The sequence below is a fragment of the Cannabis sativa genome, chromosome 9 (genome assembly GCF_029168945.1).
Source record: "Cannabis sativa cultivar Pink pepper isolate KNU-18-1 chromosome 9, ASM2916894v1, whole genome shotgun sequence".
NCBI classification, from domain to species: Eukaryota; Viridiplantae; Streptophyta; class Magnoliopsida; order Rosales; family Cannabaceae; genus Cannabis; species Cannabis sativa.
Window position 1 is genome coordinate 56,185,203 of NC_083609.1, and position 12,058 is coordinate 56,197,260.

At 30.8% G+C, this 12,058-nt stretch overlaps 1 protein-coding gene across 1 annotated transcript; it reads left to right on the plus strand.

Moving 5' to 3' along the window:
• The first annotated feature begins 7,710 nt into the window (after positions 1 to 7,710).
• LOC133031039 (uncharacterized) lies at positions 7,711 to 8,471 on the plus strand. Its single transcript, XM_061104264.1, has 2 exons — positions 7,711 to 8,092; positions 8,200 to 8,471. The coding sequence occupies exons 1-2, from the start codon at positions 7,711 to 7,713 to the stop codon at positions 8,232 to 8,234; spliced, it is 417 nt and encodes a 138-aa protein (XP_060960247.1). The 3' UTR covers positions 8,235 to 8,471.
• The last annotated feature ends 3,587 nt before the right edge of the window (positions 8,472 to 12,058 follow it).

The following is a 12,058-nucleotide window of genomic DNA, read 5'->3' on the forward strand; positions in this document are numbered from 1 at the left end:
CAAATTATTTAATTTCACATTCACCCCTATTTTATGTCAAAATTACTGTGGAACCCTTTATACAAAATAACATCTATGGTTCTTTTTATAATTTGTTTGCCATTTATAATCTTTATTAAAGTAAAATATGTGAGATTTAATATTAAATTACATTATTAATGATATTATATGTACTAAGCACATAAGTATTCTTTAACATTTCTCAAATAGCATATTATTTTCTTTCACACAAGATAAGACTAGATCATACCATCAATTTAGAAGGTCAATAACACAATCATTTCATACCATTTCAATCAAATGTAGGTGACAATTACCAAACTAAAATAAGTTAGTGTATCAATCAAAATGGAGTTAGAGTAACTATTTTCTCTACAAACAATAATGTAATAGCATTTTTATCAAAACCTTTAAAAGGTTTGAATCATCTATTAATTAAAATAGTTTTCCTAATTGACGTAAAAGATTAATTAAAATAGTTTTCTTAATTAACATAAAAGACTAACGCAAACAATAAAAGAAACACTCAGTTGGATAAAAGCAAATAATTGGCAGAATGTTCAAGTCGAATCAGATTGTCTTAATGTCGTTCATGCAATTACCAGCAAAGTCCACATGTTCTCTCCATATGGAAGCCTTATTAATGACTCCAAAAATCTGCTTTCTTTTCTTTTAAATGTTTCTGTGACTTTTGTAAAACGATTTGCGAATAACGTGGCTCATTTCCTTGCAAAGGACACTTATTCTAAAGTTGATTGTACTCTTAGCGTGTCTTCTATTCCTGCTAACTTATCATCCTTATTGTTGAAGGACCTTGATTAATAAAGACTTTATTTTTCAAAAAAAAAAAAGGCTTTTCCTTTGGTTAGATTAGTCTTAGGAGTATTTATTTTTTCTCTCTTTAGTGATCCTATTTTAAATGCTTATAAGAGACTTTTATTTGCAGGCTCTTTATTAGCTTTTCAAGTAAAAGCGATTACATTGTTGGTAGACTTAAGATGGGCTCTGGATGTTGTACTCCATATCAATGTTTTTTTCTCTGATTCTTTGTCACTAGTTTCTGTTCTTAATTTTGAATCTGTATACTATAATGAATTAGGTGTTTCATTTTCAGACATTAAAGCTTTATTATTTAGTTTTCTTGGGGTATCTTTTTCTCATGTTAGCCGCAATTTGAACGTTGCAGCTCATAGATTGGCTAAGCATGCCCTTAGGATTAATGATGAACTTTTTCGGATGAAAGAGACCCCTTCAACCTTCTTTGTTGATGTAATTCTTTTCTGATCACTATTTGATCATGACAAAAAAAAAAAAAAGTTAGTATATCAATCAAAATAAGCTAACCTACCAAAACCAATTAAACACCATTAAATTTCAGTTACTTATCTTGTTATGCAAACTCTCTCTCTCTCTCTCTCTCTCTCTCTCTCTCTCTCTCTCTCTCTCTCTCTCTCTCTCTCTCTCTCTCTCTCTCTTATGTTGTTATGCAAAATCTCTCTCAACTCAACTGATCTCTCTTCCACTCAACTACAGGACACACAACAATGGCTACTGAGCCTTAGAATAATTACACCTATAGTCTAACACTTCTTGAACAAGATCATGCTAAAATAATTGAATCTTGTATTGATATGAAAGTGTCTTACAATATTGTGTCAAATGAATTAGGGTATAGAGTATAGACTTGTACAAAGCCTTCGATTCATCTCACTAACAGACATAACGGTCTCTAGTCATAACACTTAATTAGTACATTGGTAGACTAAATAATATTACAAATCTCCACCTATACTTCCAAATGTACCTAAGCACACAACAACGAAAAAAAAATTACAGATAGCAAATCACAAACCATAACTATTTTGTGTCTAAATTTAGCAGCAAGGAAGTGAGCATGTCTAAGGGATTGTCTTTAGTCTTGTTTAATTATTTTTTAATGAACTTATAGACCATTATTAGATGTTATAACAAGTTTGTTATCTAAATTTTTAGGAGTTTTCTTAATCCATGTTTGTCGGATGACCAATATGTCTGCACATAGATTAATTGATGGATGAATATCTTGTTTGGTTGGACAATTTTCTATTACGTCTTTGGAATGTTTAGTTTCATTGTTTAATAGGTTGTTGGATATTGTTTTTTTTAAGTTCAATCTAAAACACTAATTTTCCATCTTGCACCAATGACACATTGCCCAAAACATAATGGAATTTGATGATGATGACTATGATGATGATGATGATGATGATGATGATGATGATGATGATGATGATGATGATGATGATGATGATGATGATGATGATTAGAGAAACAACTATAATGATCTTCGTGACTTGCTCCACTGTTGTTTTCAGGTGTCTTTGGCTTTGTAGTTGTTCCGGGCGATGCGGCCGTTACCGGTTTTAATGATGAAGACTCATGATTTTTGTTGTCAAATAAAAAATAGAGAGATCAGACGCTTATGACAATGAGAGAATTTTTTTAAGAAAAAAAAAATCAAAGATTTAATTTTGTTTATTATTTGAGGAAAATAATTTTTGAACCAGTTGTTAATCAACAAAGATCCATGGTTGGTGATGTGTCTTTGTGTTAGATTTGAGCTTCATTAAAGTTTAAGAAGTGCTACTTCTAATGTTATATGTATAAGAAGTGATACTAGCAAAAGATTGTCTTATTTCCAATATATTTGTATTTCTAATTCTTGTCCCTTCTGCAATTCCATAGAGAAATTCACTTCTGTATTTACTTTACAGTTCTATAGTTTTTCATTCAATAAATATCTTTTATTTAGAAAAAAAAATAATTTAAAATGTACCAAAAAAAAAAATTAGCTAGACCAATAAAATTTCACTATGTGTGTATACAATAAGCCAAAAGACTATATAATAAAAACGATTGTAGAGGCGAAAACACTATATAATAAAACGATTGTAGAGGCCAAAAAATTACATAATAAAATTAAAAGGATTGTAGAGATTGAAGAATTTAGACATAACTTTTCCAATTTAGAAATTTGACCGTGCCAAACTTTAAAGTTTAGCGAGTTTAGCCGCAAGCAAATTACCCTAATAAAATATGAGAGTTTGAGTATTTTTATCACAAATTTTAAATTTTGAGCATTTAATAGAAACAAAAAAAAAATTTGCTGCAAATTTTTCTTTTTTGAATAATAACTTTTTTTTAAATAAAAATCTAATAATAACTTTTTTTTAAAAATAAAAATCTAATAATAACTTAATACGTATGAATCTATTTGTTTTTTTTTTTATTTTTAGAGTAATTATTACTTCTTGTTAAAAAACGAAAAGAAAAAAAAAAGATTAATAATTTTTCAAATATTAATAAATAAATTATATTAAATGTTTTTATATTCATTTAATAAATTATTCTTTTAACGAAAGTAAATTTTAAATCTATCACGTGCAACTAAACAAACAATATTTAAAAATTTAAATTCTAAAATTATACAAAATTTTCTGTTCGAGAAATAAAATTAGCTATACGATTTTTTTTTTTTTTTTAACAATATATATCTTTTTTAGGGGAAATATATATATCATATCCTTATAGGATTAGGTATTCTGTTTTTATATAAATAATACATTAGTTCTTTTAATCAATACACGCAAAACCTAAGAGTACTTCCAAGATAGCAAATAGGTTCTCTTCTTCCAAAATTTAGTCACTTAATTATTAAACTTACAACACCATGAACACCCCTACCATTTACAACATGACTGTAGATCTAGATTTAGATTCACCAAATGATTTTTTACTATCAAACTCTTTGGCCCAACTAAACAATAACTTCTTAGTTTTTACACTAAATTTTTGTCATCAATTGTTACCTTTTGGAGACATTACTCAAAGAGTACGTAAAAGAATATCAACTTCTCGTACTTCATATTTTTATGATCCTTTCAACTTCATTAGACGTATTCTACTTGAACTTGGCGTGACAGATTCAACAATTTTATTTTCTTTTACCAACGAAATAGAAACTAGTCTCATCAATATTCTCAACGATCCTCCATTTGCAGCTTCTAAAATCGTTTTTATTAATATTTTTATTATTGCCACAAGTATTCCAGAACAAGAAGAAGAATCGAATATCATTGATATTACTTTTAGGGAAGCACTTAATGCTATTCCAAATGTTCCTGCAACACATGAATCCATTAAAAAACTCAAAGAATTGAATGAGGACGATGATGATTTATTAGTCTCTTTGAGTAACGACAATAATTGTACCATTTGCCAAGAAAATTTATTGTTTGAAGATTGGAAAATCGTAGAGATGCCATGTTCTCATCTTTTTCACAAGAATTGTATTGTTTCTTGGCTAAAAATTAATCATCTGTGCCCTTTATGTCGCTACTCGATGCCTACTTCCAACAACGTTGCTGCCGCTGAAAATTAATATTGTTGTCAACACACCAACAGGACCACTACCTTGTCTTGATTTTATGAACACTCATATCCTATCTATATATATATATAAAGGAGAGATATGAGGTAGTGACATGTCACTCTAAGATCTCTTCAATTAGCATTATTTGTTCTCTCTTTAATTTTTAGTTTTTAAATTTTTTATTAGTTTTGTAACTCCAAAATTTATATTTAAAAATGAGTATTTGATTCGTATTATTGAGTATTTATTTTTTTATTTTAATTTTTTATTAGTATTATTTAAAGTTACGTTTTTTGCTTTTGTTTTTTTTTCTTAGAATTAAGATTAAAATGATATTTGCTTTTTTTTTTTTAGAATTAATATATTTAAAAATAATATTCTTTTAAAAAAATGATAACTATGATCACGTTTTTGTTTATTGAATAATGTGATTGATTTCTAATTTTTGTTTTTTTTTTTTCAATTTCTAATTACTTTTGCATATAAATGTAGCCATTTGATTAGAGATTTTACTTTTACATATAAATATACATATTTAATTATTGAGACTAATCACATAAAATGTCACAATCTATATTATTATCAATCTAAAGCGTTCACAATTTACATTTAAAATAATCAATCTATATATATTATTTTTGTGCCAGAGAATTTCAATATTAATTAGTATATATTTTATAATTTTTTGCAAATAATAATCAATATCATTAAAAAAATCAATGTTAATTAGTATATTATCATTCTCTTCATATATAGCATAGAATAATTTTTTCTTATATACTCACAATAAATATAAGAATTGCAATAAATGATGAATCTCATAATTAAAGGTCATATTTGCAACATGTCTCTTCGTATATGAGTCTCTCTTCTATCATTTCTTAGCATATTCTATCACAAGGAAAATTATCGATAAATAATTAAACTAATTGTATATTTCGGGTTAATATAACTTTAGGATTTTTAATTTTTGTATATCAATGATGTTGGGTTTCATATTATTATCAATGATCTTTATAAGTTTCATAAAATTTTATGATTTTAAATCTTACAAATTTAAATTTTGACTAACAAAATTACTAAAATTAATTAATTATCATTAAACAAAATATCATCACACGCGAAGTGCAGTTTATTTCTTAGTTAAGTATATATTACTTATTTGATGCTGCTATGTGTAGCTTTGTGGCTGTGGTGGATTCTGCACTTTTCAGATTAAATTGGAATATTTAAAATTTACACTTATGCGGATTAGATGTTAATTGACATAAAAATAAGGGTTTTGTTTAATATTATACTTAAAATTCGACCCGGTTTGGCTGGAGAAGACGACGCAAACGACATGTCGTTTTCACAAACGACGTTCGTTTGTCAAAAACGACGTGTCGTTTGAAAAAAACGACGTGTCGTTTGAAAGCCTTCATTTCAGCTGTCGTTGTTGAAAAAACGACATGTCGTTTTTCACATTGTGGAAAACGACATGTCGTTTTCCGTCTTCTGAGGCAGCCTCTACATTAATTAAACGACGTGTCATTTTTACCTTAGGGAAAACGACATGTCGTTTTGTATGTTATCTCAGCACACTTCAAAATGTAAAAAACGACGTGTCGTTTTTGCCTTTTGCAAAAACGACATGTCGTTTGGCGGTATGGATTTTTCAAAAAAAAAAAAAAAAAAAAAAAAGGAAAAATTCCAAATTTTTGATAAATTTTTTATTTATTTGGAATATTAATTATTTTCCTATTTTGTGTGTTAATTTAGTCAATAAATTGCATTTAGTTAATTTTCCATTTTTGTTTAATACATATATATAGTATAAATTGAAAATGGAAATTTGTTTAAATTTGGTAATTTATTACATGATTTATTTAGGCATGTAAAAATTGTGCTAATTTGTGCATTTAATTATATATTACCAAATTTATGCAATTTATTGTCTAAATTAATTTTGAAAAATCTGCCATTAATTTCATATTAAGGAATTAGCATTTAATTAATAATCATACATTAATTGTATTATTTTGTATTTATTTGACAAATTTATGTTTAATGCAATTAATTTGGATTTGTATGATTTAAATGCTATACATAAATTCCTTTTATAGTGCTAGATATATTTAGAAATATTCAAACATTAAGATAGGTTGAATATTTTATTTAGCAATTAAGTTTCATAAAACTTCATAAAATTATTCATAAAATATTCATAAAACTTTATAAAATGAATAAAATATGAATAAAACGTAAGTAGTTTTGTGGTTTGACATAAGAAAACATGAACCTGGGACAAATGCTCATATCTAGAACGGTTTTTAATGATCTTCGGACGACCACACTAGGAGCACTAATCTCAGTGATTGTCTATTATGTTAATAACGAAATTACTTTTAGGTAGAGCCCAATACCTAATGTCTAAAGTGAAAATATAATTTTTTATAATTAGGGAGTAGCCACAGCATCTTTAATTATATAAAATTATATATTAATTAAAATTCACCTTAATGGACAAAACTTGTAATTAATTATTTGGATATAATAATTTTACCCCACAGGGATTTTATTATATTTTTATAATTAATTAGGATAATATATTAAGTTAAATTCTCTTAATTTACCCCACAGGGAGTTATGAGGATTTGATTTAATAGTGTTATTATAAATTTTAATTAAAGATAGATTTCATTCCTCCATTATTTCTAAATTAAATACTTCATTAGATCTATCATAAAGTTCATCTAATTTTATTAGATTTAAAATTTAGCCCACAGGCAATTTTAGATTTAATACAATTTTCATCTTCATCATGTTTCTACATTGGTAAAACATGAATTCATTAAAGCCTCAATTTTTTTAACATCTAAATTTTTTGTAATCCTACTCTTGCAGCTATTTCATCCACCTCTAAATATGCTGAAATCACTAGTGAAATCCCTGAGCTTAGGAGTGACAACTTCAAAATCTGGAAGGAACGAGTTCTTCTCCACCTAGCTTGCACTGACATGGATTATGCAATAAGGAAAGATGAACCAGCTGCTATCACTGATACTAGCACTACTGCAGAGATTGCACTGCGTGAAAAGTGGGAGCAATCTAATCGTCTCTGCATCATGTTCATTATGTCCAGAATTCCTATGGGAATGCGTGGATCGGTGGAGCCACCTGAGAAGGTGAAAGACTTTATCAAAGTTATGGATGAGCAGTTTGACACTTCAGATAAATCCTTGTTCATCAACCTCATCCAAGAGTTCTCGTCCACAAAACTCACCGGTGTTAAAGGAGTTTGAGAACACATTTCTAAAATGAGGGACATCACTGCTCATTTGAAGAAACTCGACGTTATCATTCCTGATACCTTCCTGGTTCATTACATCCTTCACAATCTTCCTCCACAATATGGGCCTTTCAAAATTTCCTACAACACACATAAAGAAAAATGGACTATCAATGAATTGATGACCATGTGTGTTCAAGAGGAAGCCAGGCTCCTACAGGAGCAAGGAGAAAGTGTTCACCTGACCACTCAACCTAAGAAACGTAAGCCATTCAAGAAGAACAAAGGGAAAAAGCCCATGGCTCCCAAGGCTGCCATAAAGAAAGATTCCATCAAATGTTTCTTTTGTAAACAAAAGGGACATGCTAAAAGGGAGTGCAGCCAGTTCAAGAAATGGATGGATGACAAAGGTAATCCAATTTCCTTAGTATGTTATGAATCTAATATGGCTAATGTTAATCTTAACACATGGTGGATTGATTCCGGTTCAACAATTCACATAACAAATTCCTTGCAGGATATTCAAAATCTAAGGAAGCCAGTGGCAAGTGAGCAAAGCATCTTATCTGGAAACAAGATGGGCTCACATGTGGAAGCTATTGGAACATGCAATTTAGTTTTAAGTAATGGTTTTGTTTTAAAGTTAGAAAAGACCTTTTATGTACCAAGTTTCTCTAGAAACTTGATTTCAGTTTCAAGACTTATACCCTTTGGTTTTTCCTTTACATTTTCAGACAAATATTTCAATTTATATTATAAATCTGAATGTGTTGGAAATGGTATTTTGTCTGATGGTCTTTACTGCCTTAATTTACAAGATAATACCACTAATAATGTTATGCATGTTCACGCTGGCACTAAAAGATGTGTTATGAAAGAGGATTCCTGTACATTGTGGCACCGGAGATTGGGACATATCTCCATTGATAGAATTAAAAGGTTGGTAAAAGATGGGGTACTCAATACCTTAGATTTTACTGACTTTGATACTTGTGTGGATTGCATTAAGGGAAAGCAAACCTCCAAGTCTGTCAAAACTGGTGTCCATAGGAGTTCTGAAATATTAGAAATCATACATACTGATATATGTAGTCCAGATATGGAGTCACATGGTCAGAAATACTTCATCTCATTCATAGATGATTACTCACGCTACATGTATATCTACTTACTTCATAATAAAAGTGAAGCATTAGATGTCTTTAAGATATTTAAAGCTGAAGTAGAGAAACAATGCAACAAGCAAATTAAGATAGTGAGATCAGATAGAGGAGGTGAGTATTATGGTAGATACATAGAAGATGGACAAGCACCTGGTGCATTTGCGAAGTTTCTTAAAGAAAATGGGATTTTTGCCCATTACACCTTGCCCGGTACACCCGAGCAAAATGGTGTTGCAGAAAGAAGAAACCGAACATTAATGGATATGGTGCGGAGTATGCTTAGTAGCAACTCTAATCTTCCTAAATCCTTGTGGACTGAAGCATTAAAGACATCCGTGTACATATTAAACCGAGTTCCAACAAAGGCAGTCTCAAAAACTCCTTTTGAATTATGGAAAGGTTGGAAACCAAGTTTGAATCATGTACGCATTTGGGGATGTCCATCTGAAGTCAGAATATATAATCCACAAGAGAAGAAATTGGACCCAAGGACCATAAGCGGATTCTTTATCGGGTACACTGAAAAGTCTAAAGGTTACAAGTTTTATTGTCCATCTCATAGCACAAGAATTGTGGAATCAAGGAATGCAAAATTTCTTGAGAATGCCTTGATCAGTGGGAGTGATCAATCAAAGGACTTAGGTCCTGAGAAAGATCCTTCAGAACCTTCCACTTCAAAAGCAAGATTGATAATGGTTAACACTCCTGTAGTTCAAACGAATGTTGAACAACCATTACCAATCGCTGAAGATCCACAAGTTGGTAATGATAATCCAGTAGATCAAAATGTTCAAGAGTTGCCTGCAACTGTTGAACAACCCGCCGAACTCGCCTTCGCTCCCCAAGAGCCTGTTGGTGAAGTCTTAAGAAGATCTACTAGACCTATCAAACCAAAGATTTATAAAGACTATGTTGTGTATTTATTAGAATCTGATATTGGAATTGGAAATGATCCAGAAACGTTTTTACAAGCTATGAACAGTAGAGAATCAAAATTGTGGTACAATGCTATGGATGATGAAATGAATTCTATGAGGTGCAACGAGTGCGGGAACTTGTAAAGTTGCCTAATGGGGCGAGAGCCATTGGCTGTAAATGGGTCTATAAAACTAAGAAAGACTAATTAGGCAACACTGAGAGGTACAAAGCGAGACTTGTTGCTAAAGGATTCACTCAAGAGGAAGGAATTGACTATACAAAGACTTTTTCTCCTGTATCAAAGAAAGATTCCCTCAGAGTCATCTTGGCATTAGTTGCTCATTGTGATTTAGAGCTGGAGCAGATGGATGTAAAAACTGCTTTTTTGAATGGTGATCTAGAGGAGGAGGTATACATGAAACAACCAGAAGGATTCTCCTCTAGTGAAGGTCAGGATTTGGTATGCAAGCTCAAGAAGTCCATCTATGGATTAAAACAAGCATCCCGCCAATGGTATTTAAAATTTCATGATGTCATCTCTTCCTTTGGATTTGAAGAGAATGTCATGGATCAATGCATATACCTGAAGGAAAGTGGGAGTAAAATTTGTTTTCTTGTTTTATATGTGGACGATATTCTTCTTGCATCCAATGATAAAGGGTTGCTACGTGAAGTGAAACAATTTCTATCAAAGAACTTTGAGATGAAAGACATGGGTGAAGCATCCTATGTCATAGGCATTAAGATTCATAGAGATAGATACCGAGGTATCTTAGGTTTATCTCAAGAAGCCTACATCAACAGAGTTTTAGAAAGATTTCATATGAAAGATTGTTCACCGAGCGTTGCTCCAATTATGATGGGTGATAAATTAAATTTGAGCCAGTGCCCAAAGAATGATTTTGAAAGAGAACAAATGAAGAACATTCCTTATGCTTCTGCTGTCGGAAGCCTAATGTTTGCTCAGGTGTGCACAAGACCCGACATTTCTTATTCTGTCGGAATGTTAGGAAGATTTCAGAGTAACCCGGGGATAGACCACTGGAAAGCTGCAAAGAAAGTTATGAGGTATCTTCAGGGTACTAAGGATTACAAACTGATGTTCAAACGAACTGACAATCTAGAAGTAGTTGGCTACTCAGACTCAGATTTCGCTGGTTGCAGTGATTCACGTAGATCTACATCTGGTTACGTGTTTATGTTTGCTGGTGGAGCTGTGTCCTGGAGGAGTAACAAACAAACTTTGACTGCTACTTCTACTATGGAGGCTGAGTTCGTTTCTTGTTTTGAGGCTACATCACATGGTGTATAGCTAAAGAGTTTCATTTCAGGCCTTAGAGTGGTTGATTCCATTGCAAGGCCGCTAAAGATGTTCTGTGACAATTCAGCTGTTGTTTTCATGGCTAAGAACAACAAAAGTGGAAGTCGAAGCAAGCACATCGACATTAAGTACTTAGCTATTAGAGAACGTGTTAAGGAAAATAAAGTGGTCATTCAACACATTAGCACTGAATTGATGATTGCCGATCCTATGACAAAAGGCTTGCCACCTCATAAATTCAAGGATCATGTAGAGAACATGGGACTTGGTTCCCTTATGTAATTTGTACAAATAAAGTTATTATTAATGAAACTCTTATTTTGATTTTTCTCATATTTATGCGCATCTTAATTTTACATTTGAGAAAAAAAAAATTCAGAGGACCTGAATAAACATAAGGTTTAGGGTTTATTCACTTAAGTACATTGCCACATAAAGTACATTGTTATATAATAAATGTATTGTAATACATGGAAGATAATACTCGATTCATAATGAGGACATGTCGCTATGATTCGTATGTTTATTATATAATGAGGAACGTTGGGTTTGAATATTTTAGTTTAAATGCTGACCAAGTGGGAGAATATTAGAATATTTTATATATGGAAGTTATTTTCTAATTAAGGAAATGATTTTCTAATTAAGGAAATAAATAAATAATTGATTTTCTGATAAATGAATATTTTATATTCATTGAATCTGGACAAAATCAATTATGTAATATTCTATATATGGTCAGATTTCTATATTCATTACCTGATTTGATTTCCTGAATTAATTGTCAAAATATTCTGACAATTAATGTGGCGCGAATGCGATGGAGTATCTCACCTATAAATATAGGGTCTCGGTCCCCGAGCTCCTCACTCATTCTGAATTCATTCAGCAAATTCCATCTAAAGAGAGTTGAGAGAGCGAGGAAGCCCGAACTCCAATACCAAAGCTATCGCAGGGATTGAAGCTCAAAGATC